This window comes from Panulirus ornatus, chromosome 12 (genome assembly GCF_036320965.1).
Source record: "Panulirus ornatus isolate Po-2019 chromosome 12, ASM3632096v1, whole genome shotgun sequence".
Taxonomy (NCBI): Eukaryota; Metazoa; Arthropoda; class Malacostraca; order Decapoda; family Palinuridae; genus Panulirus; species Panulirus ornatus.
This window is the reverse complement of record NC_092235.1, coordinates 46484151-46503932: the sequence shown is the minus strand read 5'-3', so window position 1 is coordinate 46503932 and position 19782 is coordinate 46484151. Positions and strand designations below refer to the sequence as shown.

Here is a 19782-nt window from a genome sequence, read left to right as displayed (position 1 = left end):
GAAGCGTGGGAGGTGGGCAGATTAGAAATGGTAGTGAATGGTGGGATGAAGAAGTAAGATTATTAGTGAAAGAGAAGAGAGGCATTTGGACGATTTTTGCAGGGAAATAGTGCAAATGACTGGAAGATGTATAAAAGAAAGAAGCAGGAGGTCAAGAGAAAGGTGCAAGAGGTGAAAAAGAGGGCAAATAACAGTTGGGGTGAGAGAGTATCATTAAATTTTAGGGAGAATAAATGGGAACAAATGGGAACATCGGAAAAGGGGGATAATATGGGGGTAATAACAAGTAGTGGTGATGTGAGGAGGAGGTGGGGTGAGAACTTTGAAGGTTTGTTGAATGTGTTAGATGTTAAGAGTGGCAGATATAGGGTGTTTTGGTCGAAGTGGTGTGTGAAGTGAGAGGGTTAGGGAGAATGATTTGGTAAACAGAGAAGAGGTAGTGAAAGTTTGCGAAAGATAAAAGCAGGTAAGGCGGAGGGTTTGGATGGTATTTGGTGCCAGTCAGTGTTCTAAAGGCGTTTAGTTAGTATACTGCTTTAGTGGTGATATCATGAGTGTGGGGAAAGAGTCATGTGTCATTTGTGATGCCTACAATCTGTGATTTGTTCAGAGGGAGTGATTGGAGGGGGTGAGCTGGAACTGTATTTGTGTGGGGTTTAATGACTGAAGAATTTTGTGAAGATCTAGACATTCTGTTCTGGGTTAGCCATTGTTCCAATTATGTAATGTAGCACTATATATCTGACACTGTATTGTGGTGTAAAGGTGTTGTGAGGGTGATTGTGAGGTCATCTGCATATGAAAGGACCTTCAAGTTGTAGTATGCTAAAGGTAATGAGACACTGTACAGGAAGTGACTGCAGAGGGCTGGAGAAAGAACTGTGCCTTGGGAACTCCACTGCAGACTTTAAGTGTTTTAAGGGTGAAGCCATTGTAAGTGACCCCTGCCACAGTGGCCAGCTATGAAATTGGCCAACCACTTTTTATCACTGTTGTGAAAGGTGATGTCATGTGTCTTTAATGTGAGGATGTGCTGAGGGGGTAGTGCCAAACGCTTTGCTGATGTCTACTGTCTCTAGCATCTGTCGGGGGGGAAGAGTATGTGGTTGGCAGAAGCCAATTAGGATATACGTGAGGGAAGTTATGGAGAGACAGTTGCCATGGCTACTCCTTTGAGGGAATTCCAACTGGAACAGGCATCAAAGATATAGATAAACAGTGAAGTAAGTACGTAGCATGGTGATAGGGTGATTAGGTCTGAAGCCATTTTTGTGGATGCACGTGATATGTTTTGTTTGATTCTGTTGTAGATCAGTTTTTCACAGAGTTCGGACACTGAGGACAGAGGTGATACGGGATGGTAGGAAGAAAGGAAATTGGGTGGTTTGAGTTGGGTGCTTTGAACAGTATTATGTTGGAAAGTTTCCATACGTTAGGAATTTTATTGAGTTTTATATAAAGGTAAGCTTGAAAATATCTGTATGTGTTTGGACTGAAATTGGGCTAAAGCATTTTGTGTGATAATCTGATACGTTGTCAAGGCCTGTAGCAGGAGAGTTCTGTAAGGATCTAATTGCTTGACTGTATCAAGAGAAGTGAAGAGCAGAAGGGTAACTGTTTCTAGATGGATTTTGGGTAGGCTTATGTGACACCTCTAACTCCTATCTTCACCAGTGGCTACTTTACTTCAGTCAACACTTCACTAACTGTGCTAAACATAACTCTGCCAAAGCATCAACCACAACAACTCTTCGTGCACAAGGATACTGCTTCCTGGCTGAAATTATGAAGACTAACTGACTATTAACAGGAAAGATTCTACTTGTGGAATGAAAGAACTTTAAGTTACAACATGGTACCCCTTAATTAGGTAAGGTGACAATTTTTGTTGTTTTGTGATTGAAGGTAACTTTAATAAGTCTTCAATGGGCTCAGTGTTATCAAATGTCCAGCATAGTCTCACTTTAGTTTCCCCAATTACTATGATCAAATCCACATATCATTATTACCTGAAAATCAAATGGCTTCTCATTTTCCTTAGCTTCATTATTAATAATGGATAATTTTTTTCTTGCTCGTTCATACAGTTCTTCTGTTGGTAAAACTTGTCGTGCTTTATCTTGCAGGGCTGGACTTTCATATATAAGTACTCTTTCAAATTCTGTAGCAAGTCTGGATTTCATTGCTGACTCCATATCCTGTAAGAAAACATAAGAATATTTATTTACTATTCTTTGTCGTTGTCTCCCGTGTTAGCGAGGTAGCGCAAGGAAACAGACGAAAGAACGGCCCAACCCACCCACAAACACATGTATATACATACACGTCCACACACGCACATATACATAGCATACATTTCAACGTATACATATACATACATACACAAACATATACATATATACACATGTACATAATTCATACTTGCTGCCTTTATTCATTCCCGTCGCCACCCCACCACACATTAAATGAAAATCCCCTCACCCCGTACGCATGTGAGGTAGCGCTAGGAAAAGACAACAAAAGCCACATTCGTTCACACTCAGTCTCCAGCTGTCATCTATAATGCACCAAAACCACAGCTCCCCTTCCACATCCAGGCCCCACAAAAGTTTCCATGGTTTACCCTAGACACTTCACATGCCCTGGTTCAATCCATCGAGAGCACGCTGACCCCGGTCTACCACATCATTCCAATTCACTCTATTCCTTGCACGCCTTTCACCCTCCCGCATGGTCAGGCTGCGATCGCTCAAAATCTTTTTCACTCCATCCTTCCACCTCCAATTTGGTCTCCCACTTCTCCTTGTTCCCTCCATCTCTGACACATATATCCTCTTGGTCAATCTTTCCTCACTAATTCTTTCCATGTGACCAAACCATTTCAATACACCCTCTTCTGCTCTCTCAACCACAATCTTTTCATTACCACTCATCTCTCTTACCCTTTCATTATTTACTCGATCAAACCACCTCACACCACATATTGTCCTCAAACATCTCATTTCCAACACATCCACCCTCCTCTGCACAACCCTATCTATACCCCACTCCTCGCAACCACATAACATTTGTTGGAACCACTATTCCTTCAAACTTACCCATTTTTGCTTCCTGAGATAATGTTCTCACCTTCCACACATTTTTCAAAGCTCCCAGAACTTTCGCCCCCTCCCCCACCCCGTGACTCACTTCCACTTCCATAGTCCCATCCGCTACCAAATCCACTCCCAGATATCTAAAACACTCCACTTCCTCCAGTTTTTCTCCATTCAAACTTACCTCCCACTCTTGTCCCTCAACCCTCCTGTACTTAATAACCTTGCTCTTTTTCACATTTACTCTCAGCTTTCTTCTTTCACACACTTTGCCAAACTCAGTCACCAGGTTCTGCAGTTTCTCATCCAAATCAGCCACCAGTGCAGTATCATCAGCCGACAACAACTGAATCACTTCCCAAGCCCTCTCATCCACAAAAGACTGCATAATTGCCCCTCTCTCCAAAATCTTGCATTCACCTCCCTAACAACCCCATCCATAAACAAATTAAACAACCATGGAGACATCATGCACCCCTGCCGCAAACCGACATTCACTGAGAACCAATCACTTCCCTCTCTTCATAAAAACGTTTCACTACTTTTAGCAACTTGCCTCCCATACCATATACTTTTAATACCTTCCACAGAGCATCCCTATCAATTCTATCATATGCCTTCTCCAGATCCATATATGCTACATACAAGTTCATTTGTTTCTCTAAGTATTTTTCACATACATTCTTCAAATCAAACACCTGATCCACACATCCTCTACCACTTCTGAAACCACACTGCTCTTCCCCAATCTGATGCTCTGTACATGCCTTCACCCTCTCAATCAATACCCTCCCATATAATTTCCCAAGAATACTCAAGAAACTTATACCTCTGTAATTTGAACACTTACCTTTAACCCCTTTGCCTTTGTACAATGGCACTATGCAAGCATTCCACCAATCCTCAGGCACTTCACCATGAGCCATACATACAGTGAATATCCTCACCAACCATTCAACAACAGCAATCACCCCCTTTTTTAATAAATTCCAGTGCAATACCATCCAAACCCGCTGCCTTGCCAGCTACCATCTGCAAAGCTTTCACTGCCTCTTTTCTGTTTACCAAATCATTTACCCTGACTCTCTCAATTCGCACACCGCCTCAACCAAATCACCTTATATCTGCCACTCTATCATCTAATAAATTCAACAAACCTTTAAAGTACTCACTCAATATCCTTCTCACATCACCACTACTTGTTATATAAGAACAGAGAACTAAGCCTTTGAGGGAAAATCCTCACTTGGCCCCCTTCTCTGTTCCTCTTTTGGAAAATTAAAAAACGAATGGGGATTTCCAGCCTCCCGCTCCCTCCCCTTTTAGTCGCCTTCTACGACACACAGGGAATACGTGGAAAGTATTCTTTCTCCCCTATCCCCAGGGAGACAGCAACAAAATATGATAAATAAAAAAAATGAATATATCCTATTTATCTATCATACTTTGTCGCTGTCTCCCACATTAGCGAGGGATAGAGAAAGAATACTTCCCACGCATTCCCTGCATGTCGTAGAAGGCGACTAAAGGGGATGGGAGTGGGGGGGCTAGAAACCCTTCCCTCTGTATTTTAATTTCTAAAAGGGAAACAGAAGAAGGAGCCACGTGGGGAGTCATCCTCCTCCTCGAAGGCTCAGAGTGAGGTGTCTAAATGTGTGTGGATGTAACCAAGATGAGAAAATAGGAGAGAGTGGTAGTATGTTTGAGGAAAGGAACCTGGGTGTCTTGGCTCTGAGTGAAACGAAGCTCAAGGGGAAAGGGGAAGAGTGGTTTGGGAATGTTTTGAGAGTGAAGTCGGAGGTTGGTGAGAGAACAAGAGCAGAGGAAGGAGTAGCACTACTCCTGAAACAGGAGTTATGGGAGTATGTGATAGAGCATAACAAAGTAAACTCTAGATTGATATTGGTAAAACTCAAAATGGATGGAGAGAGGTGGGTGATTATAGGTATCTATGCACCTAGGCATGAGAAGAATGATCATGAGAGGCAAGTGTTTTGAGAGCAGCTGAGTAAGTGTGTTAGCAGTTTCAATGCACAAGACCGGGTTATAGTGATGGGTGATTTGAATGCATAGGTGAGTAATGGGGCAGTTGAGGGAATAATTGGTGTACATAGGGTGTTCAGTGTTGTAAATGGAAATGGTGAAGAGCTTGTAGATTTGTGTGCTGAAACAGGACTGGTGATTGGGAATACCTGGTTTAAGAAGAGAGATATACATAAGTATACGTATGTAAGTAGGAGAGATGGCCAGAGAGCGTTATTGGATTACGTGTTAATTGATAGGCGTGTGAAAGAGAGACTTTTGGATGTTAATGTGCTGAGAGGTGCAACTGGAGGGATGTCTGATCATTATCTTGCAGAGGCGAAGGTGAAGATTTGTAGAGGTTTTCAGAAAAGAAGAGAAAATGACAGGGTGAAGAGAGGGTGAGAGTAAGTGAGCTTGGAAAGAAGACTTGTGTGAGGAAGTACCAGGAGAAGACTTGTGTGAAGAAGCACCAGGAGAGACTGAGTACAGAATGGAAAAAGGTGAGAGCAAAGGACGTAAGGGGAGTGATTGGGAATACCTGGTTTAAAATGAGAGACATACATAAGCATTCGTATGTGAGTAGGAGAGATGGTCAAAGGGCATTATTAGATTATGTGTTAATTGATAGGCATGTTAAAGAGAGACTTTTGGATGTTAATGTGCCAAGAGGGGCTGCTGGTGGGATGTCTGATCACAATCTTGTGGAGGTGAAGGTGAAGATTTGTAGAGGTTTCCAAAAAGAAGAGAAATGTTGGGAAGAAGAGAGTGGTGAAAGTAATTGAGCTTAGAAAGGACTTAAGAGAGTAAGTGAACTTAGAAAGAAGGACTTGTGTGAGGAAGTACCAGGAAAGACTGAGTGAAGAATGGCAAAAGATGAGAGCAAATGACGTGAGGGGAGTAGGTGAGGAATGGGATGTATTAAGGGAAGCAGTGATGGCATGTGCAAAAGATGCATATGGCATGAGAAAGGTGGGAGGTGGGCAGATAAAAAAGGGTAGCGAGTGGTGCGATGAAGAAATAAAGTTATCAGTGAAAGAGAAAAGAGAGGCGCTTGGATGATACTTAAGAGGAAGGAGTGCAAATGACTGGGAGATGTATAAAAGAAAGGGGTAGGAGGTGAACTGGAAGATACAAGATTTGAAAAAGAGGGTAAATGAGAGTTGGGATAAGAGAGCATCATTAAACTTTAGGGAAAAAAAAGATGTTTTGGGAGGAGGTAAATAACATGCATAAGATAAGAAAACAAATGGGGACATCAGTGAAGGGGGCAAGGGGGAAGTGATAGCAGGTAGTGATGAAATGAGGAGATGAAGTAAGTATTTTGAAGGTCTACTGAATGTGTTTGATGACAGAGTGGGAGATGTAGGGTGTTTTGGCTGGGGTAGTGTGCAAAGTGAGAGGGTCAGGGAGAATGTTTGGTTAAGAGAGAAGAGGTAGTGAAAGCTTTGTGGAAGATGAAATCCGGCAACGCAACTGGCTTGGATGGTACTGCAGTAAAATCTATCATGAAAGGGGGTGACTGTGTTGTTGACTGGTTGGTAAGTATATTCAATGTATGTATGGATCATGGTGAAAAGCCTGAGGATTGGCAAAATGCATGCTGAATGCCATTGTACAAAGGCAAAGGGGATAAAGGTGAGTCTTCAAACTACAGAAGCATAAGTTTGTTGAGTATTCCTGGGAAATTGTATGGGAGGGCATTGATTGAGAGGGTGAAGGCATATACAGAGCATCAGATTGGAGAAGAGCAGTGTGGTTTCAGAAGTGGCAGAGGAAGTGTGGATCAGGCCTTTCCTTTGAAGAATGTGTGCGAGAAATATTTAGAAAAACAGATGTATTTGTATGTAGCATTTATGGATCTGTAGAAGGGATACGACTGAATTGATAGAGATGCTTTGAGGAAGGTCTTAGAGTATATGGTGCAGGAGGTAAGCTGCTAGAAGCAGCTTACCAATCTTGTTCTCTGCAGGTATCTTGAATATTTCCACTTGTTGGGCCTTTTTCATTTTATCACCATTTTCCTCTATTCATTCTTACAATCTTATAGTTCTTACCTTGCTCTGTTATCTTAGGGTCACAGGATGTTATGAACCTTTACCCTAATTCTAAAATTATGCAAGAATAAAATACCATTCAATGAGATGTCATTATAGGGAAAGTGGTTTTATGCTACTAAGGGCAAATACACAAGAATTTCTACTAAAGCTAGGATTTTTCTAAGGTTTAAAATTCAAACTGTTAAGGATCTAGTACAATGCTAAGCACTAAGGCAACCCCTTCTCCCTTTCCCATTCTCTCTCCCTCTATCATTCTCTCCATTCCCTGTCCTGTCACCTTCTCACTAACTTTCTCTCTATTTGTATGTTTCCACGTAGAGTACAATCTTTTTTGTATCTACAAACCACCATTCAAAAGCACCCAAAGGAAACCAAAAGAAGAAGAGCGTTGAGTCAAAAAAAAACATCTAATAAAATACAGAAAATAATAAAAAAGTCAACTCATGTATTTTCCATGTTGAAATGTGTGTACATGAATATTCATCTTATCATACTACTGATCCTTAAGATACAAGAGTAAGATAAACAAAAATAAATAAATAAACCTGGGACCCATAATCATTGGAATGATAAGAATCACTGGAACATAAAACAGCAAGAATGTCACTATACACAGAAAAAGACACAAACTGACCTCAAAAATACAGGAAGTCAAATCTCAAGCAACAATATTTTTCCACACTCCTTCACCACTCATCACACATATATTGATTAGCTTAGGCATCAACCTAGCCCATGAACTTTAATATGAATGGTGGACAATTTTGCAAATATTGCTGCTTCACTGATTTCATGTGAACATTTGGTGTTTGTAATGGCTTATTTGGTGATAAGTAAAGAGTGTACTGAATGTGTGTCTAATTCATGCATCATATCAGAGAATACTGTGACTAATTTCCTTCATCTATTTTTTCCTTACCTGCAAGAGTCAATAAACTATACTTTGGTAATTCTTACAGTGAAGAACAACATTTAAGAATTGTATGTACTATGAACAAAAAATCATAACTAAGTTAATGATATCAGTAAAAACATAAAACTGGCTGTCCACTGGGGAACATACTTGCAATTCAGGTGTCAGAGCAACTGGTGCAAGAAGAGAGTGGCTTCCCTTAACTGCTTGAGGTAATTTATCCATTCTTTCTTGCCTCAACTTCAGGAGCTGCTGTTGGTACTTTCGAACATTGTCTAGCGGATCATCACTGGGAAGAACCAGCCTATCATCTCCCTGAATATATAAACAATTCACAGACTCACAATGGATGCAAAATCTTAAAAGATTTTCAACTTCATTATATACTGTGATTTTCTACCAAAGTAACTTGAAATTTCTGAGCACTTCTAATTCTGCATGAGAAAAGTTCACTCCCATAAGAAATTTTCACTAACAAAATGTTTTCTTTGTATGCATGCACCTCAATAAGTTTAAATATAATGTTTGAAAGATGTTCTGCAGTAAAGCATAACATATCAAAACAATCTAACACTCACTTTACTGGAAAATCCAATTCCCTCCTATTTCAATACAACTTTCATACTAATTTCTCAACTGAAATATCTTACTCATCTCAAATTCAGTCAGTTTCTCTTGATCCACTTTCCTTCATTCCCAGTGCTCTGTCTCAAGATATATGTTACCACTTGTATTTCAGTAGGCATTCTTATTTCTACCTTCATTTCAAATTTTTGCAGAAATCTCTGAAGTAAAATGTTCTCTGTCTGACAGTGCACTGCACAGTACTGTCATCAAGCTGTAATTCAAAGTATCTCCAGCCAACAGGACAATCATTGGTGTTACAAACCTACATGCATGTCATAGTACTTCTGTCCTATGATGTGTTTCACAGTATTCCGACCTTAAAATGAACTTTATAGTATTTCTACTATACCATCCATTTCATAACATTATCATCCCACAGTGCACTTCACAGCATTCCTATCCCACACAACACTTCATAGTGTTCCCACTAGACAGTACATTTTACAGTATTCCTCCCCTAACGTGTATGTACTTCACAGTATTCTCAGGCAACAGTGAACTTCACTGTATTCCAATCATACTGTACAAATCACTTGAGTCCTCATATCTCACAATTCATTTCATAGTATTCCAACCAAATGGGGACTTTATGGTGCTCTTATCCCATTTTTTTTTTTTTTTTTTTTTTTTTTTTTTTTTTTTTTTTTTTTTTTTTTTTTTTTTTTTTTTTTTTTTTTTTTTTTTTTTTTTTTTTTTTTTTTTTTTTTTTTTTTTTTTTTTTTTTTTTTTTTTTTTTTTTTTTTTTTTTTTTTTTTTTTTTTTTTTTTTTTTTTTTTTTTTTTTTTTTTTTTTTTTTTTTTTTTTTTTTTTTTTTTTTTTTTTTTTTTTTTTTTTTTTTTTTTTTTTTTTTTTTTTTTTTTTTTTTTTTTTTTTTTTTTTTTTTTTTTTTTTTTTTTTTTTTTTTTTTTTTTTTTTTTTTTTTTTTTTTTTTTTTTTTTTTTTTTTTTTTTTTTTTTTTTTTTTTTTTTTTTTTTTTTTTTTTTTTTTTTTTTTTTTTTTTTTTTTTTTTTTTTTTTTTTTTTTTTTTTTTTTTTTTTTTTTTTTTTTTTTTTTTTTTTTTTTTTTTTTTTTTTTTTTTTTTTTTTTTTTTTTTTTTTTTTTTTTTTTTTTTTTTTTTTTTTTTTTTTTTTTTTTTTTTTTTTTTTTTTTTTTTTTTTTTTTTTTTTTTTTTTTTTTTTTTTTTTTTTTTTTTTTTTTTTTTTTTTTTTTTTTTTTTTTTTTTTTTTTTTTTTTTTTTTTTTTTTTTTTTTTTTTTTTTTTTTTTTTTTTTTTTTTTTTTTTTTTTTTTTTTTTTTTTTTTTTTTTTTTTTTTTTTTTTTTTTTTTTTTTTTTTTTTTTTTTTTTTTTTTTTTTTTTTTTTTTTTTTTTTTTTTTTTTTTTTTTTTTTTTTTTTTTTTTTTTTTTTTTTTTTTTTTTTTTTTTTTTTTTTTTTTTTTTTTTTTTTTTTTTTTTTTTTTTTTTTTTTTTTTTTTTTTTTTTTTTTTTTTTTTTTTTTTTTTTTTTTTTTTTTTTTTTTTTTTTTTTTTTTTTTTTTTTTTTTTTTTTTTTTTTTTTTTTTTTTTTTTTTTTTTTTTTTTTTTTTTTTTTTTTTTTTTTTTTTTTTTTTTTTTTTTTTTTTTTTTTTTTTTTTTTTTTTTTTTTTTTTTTTTTTTTTTTTTTTTTTTTTTTTTTTTTTTTTTTTTTTTTTTTTTTTTTTTTTTTTTTTTTTTTTTTTTTTTTTTTTTTTTTTTTTTTTTTTTTTTTTTTTTTTTTTTTTTTTTTTTTTTTTTTTTTTTTTTTTTTTTTTTTTTTTTTTTTTTTTTTTTTTTTTTTTTTTTTTTTTTTTTTTTTTTTTTTTTTTTTTTTTTTTTTTTTTTTTTTTTTTTTTTTTTTTTTTTTTTTTTTTTTTTTTTTTTTTTTTTTTTTTTTTTTTTTTTTTTTTTTTTTTTTTTTATTGGTCATTATACATGACAGCTAGGGACTGAGTGTGAATGAATGTTGCCTTTGTTGTGTTTTTCTAGTGCTACCTCGCATGCATACGAGGGGAGGGGGTTGTCATTTCATGTGTTATGAGGAATGAATAAGGCTGCAAGTATGAATTATGTACATGTGTTTATATGCATATGTCTCTGTATGTATATATATACGTGTAGGTTGAAATGTATATGTATGTATGTGTGCGTGTGTGGATGTGTATGTATATACATGTGTATGTGGGTGGGTTGGGCCATTCTTTTGTCTGTTTCCTTGCGCTACCTCACTAAAGTGGGAGACAGCAACAAAGTATAATAGAGTAGAATAGAATAGAATATATGTATTGGATGGTATTGGATTTGAATGGTATTACAGTGGAATTTATTAAAAAAAGGGGTGACTGTATTGATGACTGGTTGCTAAGGTTATTTAATGAATGTATGATTCATGCTGAGGTGCCTGAGGATTGGCGGAATGCTTGCATAGTGCCAGTGTACAAAGGCAAAGGGGATAAGAGTGAGTGCTCAAATTACAGAGGTATAAGTTTGTTGAGTATTCCTGGGAAATTATATGGGAGGGTATTGATTGAGAGGGTGAAGGCATGTACAGAGCATCAGATTGAGGAAGAGCAGTGTGGTTTCAGAAGTGGTAGAGGATGTGTGGATCAGGTGTTTGCTTTGAAGAATGTATGTGAGAAATACTTAGAAAAGGAAAAGGATTAGTATGTAGCATTTATGGATCTGGAGAAGGCATATGATAGAGTTGATAGAGATGCTCTGTGGAAGGTATAAAGAATATATGGTGTGGGAGGCAAGTTGGTAGAAGCAGTGAAAAGTTTTTATCGAGGTTGTAAGGCATGTGTACGTGTAGGAAGAGAAGAAAGTGATTGGTTTTCAGTGAATGTAGGTTTGTGGCAGGGGTGTGTGATGTCTCCATGGTCGTTAAATTTGTTTATGGATGGGGTTGTTAGGGAGGTGAATGCAAGAGTTTTGGAAAGAGGGGCAAGTATGCAGTCTATTGTGGATGAGAGAGCTTGGAAAGTGAGTCAGTTGTTGTTCGCTGATGATACAGTGCTGGTGGCGGATTCATGTGAGAAACTGCAGAAGCTGGTGACTGAGTTTGGTAAAGTGTGTGAAAGAAGAAAGCTGAGAGTAAATGTGAATAAGAGCAAGGTTATTACGTACAGTAGGGTTGAGGGACAAGTCAACTGGGAGGTAAGTTTGAATGGAGAAAAACTGGAGGAAGTGAAGTGTTTTAGATATCTGGGAGTGGATTTGGCAGCGGATGGAACCATGGAAGCGGAAGTGAATCATAGGGTGGAGGAGTGGGCGAAAGTTCTGGGAGCGTTGAAGAATGTTTGGAAGTCGAGAACATTATCTCGGAAAGCAAAAATGGGTATGTTTGAAGGAATAGTGGTTCCAACAATGTTATATGGTTGCGAGGTGTGGGCTACAGATAGAGTTGTGCGGAGGAGGGTGGATGTGCTGGAAATGAGATGTTTGAGGACAATATGTGGTGTGAGGTGGTTTGATCGAGTAAGTAATGCAAGGGTAAGAAAGATGTGTGGAAATAAAAAGAGTGTGGTTGACAGAGGAGAAGAGGGTGTTTTGAAATGGTTTGGTCACATGGATAGAATGAGTGAGGAAAGATTGACCTTGAGGATATATGTGTCAGAGGTGGAGGGAACGAGGAGAAGTGGGAGACCAAATTGGAGATGGAAAGATGGAGTGAAAAAGATTTTGAGTGATTAGGGCCTGAACATGCAGGAGGGTGAAAGGCGTGCAAGGAATAGAGTGAATTGGAACGATGTGGTATACCGTTGTCGACGTGCTGTCAATGGATTGAACCAGGGCATGTGAAGCGTCTGGGGTAAACCATGGAAAGTTCTGTGGGGCCTGGATGTGGAAAGGGAGCTGTGGTTTCGATGCATTATTATATGACAGCTAGAGACTGAGTGTGAGCGAATGGGGCCTTTGTTGTCTTTTCCTAGCACTACCTCACACACATGAGGGGGGTTGTTATTCCATGTGTGGCGAGGTGGCGATGGGAATAAATAAAGGCAGACAGTATGAATTATGTACATGTGTATATATGTATATGTCTGTGTGTGTATATATATGTATACATTGAGATGTATAGGTATGTATATTTGCGTGTTTGGACGTGTATGTATATACATGTGTATGTGGGTGGGTTGGGCCATTCTTTCGTCTGTTTCCTTGCGCTACCTCGCTAACGCGGGAGACAGCGACATAGCAAAATAAATAAATAAATAACATGTACATTCAAAGGTGAGTAATGTGGCAGTTGAGGGAATAATTGGTATACATGGGGTGTTCAGTGTTGTAAATGGAAATGGTGAAGAGCTTGTAGATTTATGTGCTGAAAAAGGACTGATGATTGGGAATACCTGGTTTAAAAAGCGAGATATACATAAGTATACTTATGTAAGTAGGAGAGATGGCCAGAGAGCGTTATTGGATTACGTGTTAATTGACAGGTGTGCGAAAGAGAGACTTTTGGATGTTAATGTGCTGAGAGGTGCAACTGGAGGGATGTCTGATCATTATCTTGTGGAGGCTAAGGTGAAGATTTGTATGGGTTTTCAGAAAAGAAGAGTGAATGTTGGGGTGAAGAGGGTGGTGAGAGTAAGTGAGCTTGAGAAGGAGACCTGTGTGAGGAAGTACCAGGAGAGACTGAGTACAGAATGGAAAAAGGTGAGAACAATGGAAGTAAGGGGAGTGGGGGAGGAATGGGATGTATTTAGGGAATCAGTGATGGAATGCGCAAAAGATGCTTGTGGCATGAGAAGAGTGGGAGGTGGGTTGATTAGAAAGGGTAGTGAGTGGTGGGATGAAGAAGTAAGAGTATTAGTGAAAGAGAAGAGAGAGGCATTTGGATGATTTTTGCAGGGAAAAAATGCAATTGAGTGGGAGATGTATAAAAGAAAGAGACAGGAGGTCAAGAGAAAGGTGCAAGAGGTGAAAAAAAGGGCAAATGAGAGTTGGGGTGAGAGAGTATCATTAAATTTTAGGGAGAATAAAAAGATGTTCTGGAAGGAGGTAAATAAAGTGCGTAAGACAAAGGAGCAAATGGGAACTTCAGTGAAGGGCGCAAATGGGGAGGTGATAACAAGTAGTGGTGATGTGAGAAGGAGATGGAGTGAGTATTTTGAAGGTTTGTTGAATGTGTTTGATGATAGAGTGGCAGATATAGGGTGTTTTGGTCGAGGTGGTGTGCAAAGTGAGAGGGTTAGGGAAAATGATTTGGTAAACAGAGAAGAGGTAGTGAAAGCTTTGCGGAAGATGAAAGCCGGCAAGGCAGCAGGTTTGGATGGTATTGCAGTGGAATTTATTAAAAAAGGGGGTGACTGTATTGTTGACTGGTTGGTAAGGTTATTTAATGTATGTATGACTCATGGTGAGGTGCCTGAGGATTGGCGGAATGCGTGCATAGTGCCATTGTACAAAGGCAAAGGGGATAAGAGTCAGTGCTCAAATTACAGAGGTATAAGTTTGTTAAGTATTCCTGGTAAATTATATGGGAGGGTATTGATTGAGAGGGTGAAGGCATGTACAGAGCATCAGATTGGGGAAGAGCAGTGTGGTTTCAGAAGTGGTAGAGGATGTGTGGATCAGGTGTTTGCTTTGAAGAATGTATGTGAGAAATACTTAGAAAAGCAAATGGATTTGTATGTAGCATTTATGGATCTGGAGAAGGCATATGATAGAGTTGATAGAGATGCTCTGTGGAAGGTATTAAGAATATATGGTGTGGGAGGCAAGTTGTTAGAAGCAGTGAAAAGTTTTTATCGAGGATGTAAGGCATGTGTACGTGTAGGAAGAGAGGAAAGTGATTGGTTCTCAGTGAATGTAGGTTTGCGGCAGGGGTGTGTGATGTCTCCATGGTTGTTTAATTTGTTTATGGATGGGGTTGTTAGGGAGGTAAATGCAAGAGTTTTGGAAAGAGGGGCAAGTATGAAGTCTGTTGGGGATGAGAGAGCTTGGGAAGTGAGTCAGTTGTTGTTCGCTGATGATACAGCGCTGGTGGCTGATTCATGTGAGAAACTGCAGAAGCTGGTGACTGAGTTTGGTAAAGTGTGTGGAAGAAGAAAGTTAAGAGTAAATGTGAATAAGAGCAAGGTTATTAGGTACAGTAGGGTTGAGGGTCAAGTCAATTGGGAGGTGAGTTTGAATGGCGAAAAACTGGAGGAAGTGAAGTATTTTAGATATCTGGGAGTGGATCTGGCAGCGGATGGAACCATGGAAGCGGAAGTGGATCATAGGGTGGGGGAGGGGGCGAAAATTCTGGGGGCCTTGAAGAATGTGTGGAAGTCGAGAACATTATCTCGGAAAGCAAAAATGGGTATGTATGAAGGAATAGTGGTTCCAACAATGTTGTATGGTTGCGAGGCGTGGGCTATGGATAGAGTTGTGCGCAGGAGGATGGATGTGCTGGAAATGAGATGTTTGAGGACAATGTGTGGTGTGAGGTGGTTTGATCGAGTGAGTAACGTAAGGGTAAGAGAGATGTGTGGAAATAAAAAGAGCGTGGTTGAGAGAGCAGAAGAGGGTGTTTTGAAGTGGTTTGGGCACATGGAGAGGATGAGTGAGGAAAGATTGACCAAGAGGATATATGTGTCGGAGGTGGAGGGAACGGGGAGAAGAGGGAGACCAAATTGGAGGTGGAAGGATGGAGTGAAAAAGATTTTGTGTGATCGGGGCCTGAACATGCAGGAGGGTGAAAGGAGGGCAAGGAATAGAGTGAATTGGAGCGATGTGGTGTACCGGGGTTGACGTGCTGTCGGTGGATAGAATCAGGGCATGTGAAGCGTCTGGGGTAAGCCATGGAAGGCTGTGTAGGTATGTATATTTGCGTGTGTGGACATATGTATATACATGTGTATGGGGGGGGTTAGGCCATTTCTTTCGTCTGTTTCCTTGCGCTACCTCGCAAACGCGGGAGACAGCGACAAAGTATAAAAAATAAATATAATAAACATGTACATATATTTATATATATATATATATATATTCATTTATTATTTATTTTATTTTGCTTTGTCGCTGTCTCCCGCATTTGCGAGGTAGCGCAAGGAAACAGACGAAAGAAATGGCCCAACCCACCCCATACACATGTATATACAGACACGTCCACACACGCAAATATACATACCTATACATCTCAATGTACACATATATATACACACACAGACACATACATATATACCCATGCACACAATTCACACTGTCTGTCTTTATTCATTCCCATCGCCACCCCACCACACATGGAATACCATCCCCCTCCCCCCTCATGTGTGCGAGGTAGCGCGAGGAAAAGACAACAAAGGCCCCATTCGTTCACACTCAGTCTCTACCTGTCATGCAATAATGCCCGAAACCACAGCTCCCTTTCCCCATCCAGGCCCCACACAACTTTCCATGGTTTACCCCCAGACACTTCACATGCCCTGATTCAATCCACTGACAGCACGTCAACCCTGGTATACCACATCGATCCAATTCACTCTATTCCTTGCCCTCCTTTCACCCTCCTGCATGTTCAGGCCCTGATCACTCAAAATTTTTTTCACTCCATCTTTCCACCTCCAATTTGGTCTCCCACTTCTCCTCGTTCCCTCCACCTCCGACACATATATCCTCTTGGTCAATCTTTCCTCACTCATTCTCTCCATGTGCCCAAACCATTTCAAAACACCCTCTTCTGCTCTTTCAACCACGCTCTTTTTATTTCCACACATCTCTCTTACCCTTACATTACTTACTCGATCAAACCACCTCACACCACACATTGTCCTCAAACATCTCATTTCCAGCACATCCACCCTCCTCCGCACAACTCTATCCATAGCCCACGCCTCGCAACCATACAACATTGTTGGAACCACTATTCCTTCAAACATACCCATTTTTGCTTTCCAAGATAATGTTCTCGACTTCCACACATTCTTCAAGGCTCTCAGGATTTTCGCTCCCTCCCCCACCCTATGATTCACTTCCGCTTCCATGGTTCCATCCGCTGCCAGATCCACTCCCATATATCTAAAACACTTTACTTCCTCCAGTTTTTCTCCATTCAAACTTACCTCCCAATTCACTTGACCCTCAACCCTACTGTACCTAATAACCTTGCTCTTATTCACATTTACTCTTAACTTTCTTCTTTCACACACTTTACCAAACTCAGTCACCAGCTTCTGCAGTTTCTCACATGAATCAGCCACCAGTGCTGTATCATCAGCCAACAACAACTGACTCACTTCCCAAGCTCTCTCATCCACAACAGACTTCATACTTGCCCCTCTTTCCAAAACTCTTGCATTCACCTCCCTAACAACCCCATCCATAAACAAATTAAACAACCATGGAGACATCACACACCCCTGCCGCAAACCTACATTCACTGAGAACCAATCACTTTCCTCTCTTCCTACACGTGCACATGCCTTACATCCTCTATAAAAACTTTTCACTGCTTCTAACAACTTGCCTCCCACACCATATATTCTTAATATCTTCCACAGAGCATCTCTATCAACTCTATCATATGCCTTCTCCAGATCCATAAATGCTACATACAAATCCATTTGCTTTTCTAAGTATTTCTCACATACATTCTTCAAAGCAAACACCTGATCCACACATCCTCTACCACTTCTGAAACCACACTGCTCTTCCCCAATCTGATGCTCTGTACATGCCTTCACCCTCTCAATTAATACCCTCCCATATAATTCACCTGGAATACTTAACAAACTTATACCTCTGTAATTTGAGCACTCACTCTTATCCCCTTTGCCTTTGTACAATGGCACTATGCACGCATTCCGCCAATCCTCAGGCACCTCACCATGAGTCATACATACATTAAACAACCTTACCAACCAGTCAACAATACAGTCACCCCCTTTTTTAATAGATTCCACTGCAATACCATCCAAACCTGCTGCCTTGCCGGCTTTCATCTTCCGCAAAGCTTTTACTACCTCTTCTCTGTTTACCAAATCATTTTCCCTAACCCTCTCACTTTGCACACCACCTCGACCAAAACACCCTATATCTGCCACTCTATCATCAAACACATTCAACAAACCTTCAAAATACTCACTCCATCTCCTTCTCACATCACCACTACTTGTTATCACCTCCCCATTAGCCCCCTTCACTGAAGTTCCCATTTGCTCCCTTGTCTTACGCACTTTATTTACCTCCTTCCAGAACATCTTTTTACTCTCCCTAAAATTTAATGATACTCTCTCACCCCAACTCTCATTTGCCCTCTTTTTCACCTCTTGCACCTTTCTCTTGACCTCCTGTCTCTTTCTTTTATACATCTCCCACTCAACTGCATTTTTTCCCTGCAAAAATCGTCCAAATGCCTCTCTCTTCTCTTTCACTAATAATCTTACTTCTTCATCCCACCACTCACTACCCTTTCTAATCAGCCCAACTCCAACGCTTCTCATGCCACAAGCATCTTTTGCGCAATCCATCACTGATTCCCTAAATACATCCCATTCCTCCCCCACTCCCCTTACTTCCATTGTTCTCACCTTTTTCCATTCTGTACTCAGTCTCTCCTGGTACTTCCTCACACAAGTCTCCTTCCCAAGCTCACTTACTCTCACCATCCTCTTCACCTCAACATTCAATATATATATATATATTGTTACAATGTGTCTGCTCTCACATGTTCATGTATATATGTAGGTATGTGTGTCTTTGTGGTTATGGTGTAAGTGATATTTTAGGGCAGGACGACCAAGGGGAGAGCAGGACCGTTAGGCCTACTGCATTCCCACACCTCTGGAGTTTCCAGATAGCCACGCAGGGTCAAGGAGGTCATGCAGCCAATTAACCGCAACACTTGGACCTTTCATCCATGGCACTAGGCTGGTGGGATGTCAAGTTGGAAGGTCAGCCTTCGGCATATGGCCTCCTGTACACCATTGTCACTGTCAGGACAAGAGGAGGTTGAGCTTTAAGCAAGATGTGGGATGGACATGGGATCCTCCAGCCAACCAGCAGTTTCACAGATAGGCCCTCCTCCAATCACCGCTGGACCTGAGGCCCTCCAGCCAAGTAGGAGTGGCACTTAAGAGCCACCCTCCTACACACACAACTGGACCTTAGGCCCATAGCCAATCTAGGGTGGCACTATTGGGTAACAGGGCGGACACAAGTTCTTCCTACTTGTAATAAAAACCTCTGACACCTGCTGAGCCTCGATTCCTCTCTAGCCCAGCGAGGTAAGTGGTTTTCCCTGTCCCAAAGCCCATAGCCCAAGTGAAGTGCGTGATGTAAACTCTATGGTGTTTAACTGCCTCTGTCATTTAGTTTCGAGTTCTCAGAGCCAGTAGTCTGAGTGATGTGCATGATATGAATTCTACAGTGTTGAACTGCCTCTGTCATTTAGTTTTGAGTGTCAAAGAGTATTGCAACTTGTCAAAGAAGTGTCTAACAATAAATGTGTCCTGAATAATGTTATCGAAGATAAATTGTCATAAAGGAAAGAGATCTCCTGGTCTGAAATCTTACCTGGAATGTTAAACTCATGTTCAGTGTTAACGTAAATGATTTGTGCCTGATTCATGTGTTTGTTATTTTGTACTCTTTAGTTCTTTTATTATAAGTAGTTTTCATTCTGGTGTTCGATTTAATCCCATGACTTTAAGATAGTGTTATCTTGTGTTGTGTAACATAAAATTTGGCGTCCTTGCCAGGGTAGGATAAGAATTCGTAACATAGAAAAACTGGCGAACTTGCCCCAGGATATTTCTTGTCTTAACACAATCTCTTTCCTCAATTCGTTAATCATGCCACTGACCAGTGACGCTGGCTTTGACCATTTCTGTTGATCTGAGCCCTCTCCCGAGGATATTAACTCTTTAACAAGTCATGAGTTGAGGCTTGTTGCGGATAGGTTAAAGGTGAATTATGACCAGAGTGCTAGTAAAGTGCAGTTGGAGACTTTATCAATAAATCATTTTGTTGGTAAGCAGATCATAGATGCCGTGCCTGAAGTTGAAATTAGTGTTGACAATACCGTCACATCACTGAGGTTGGCCAAAGCTTCCATCCCTCCCCATATC

At 39.1% G+C, this 19782-nt stretch overlaps 1 protein-coding gene across 1 annotated transcript in view; it reads right to left on the bottom strand.

Moving 5' to 3' along the window:
- Positions 1–19782, bottom strand: part of Pngl (N-glycanase Pngl) — a 189340-nt gene that overhangs the window by 127853 nt on the left and 41705 nt on the right. Inside the window, exons 3-4 of the mRNA XM_071667835.1 lie at positions 8241–8405; positions 2010–2198 (exon numbers count right to left, since the gene is read on the bottom strand). Of these exons, the coding sequence (XP_071523936.1) occupies positions 2010–2198; positions 8241–8405 (354 nt within the window). The remainder of the gene's footprint in view (positions 1–2009; positions 2199–8240; positions 8406–19782) is intronic.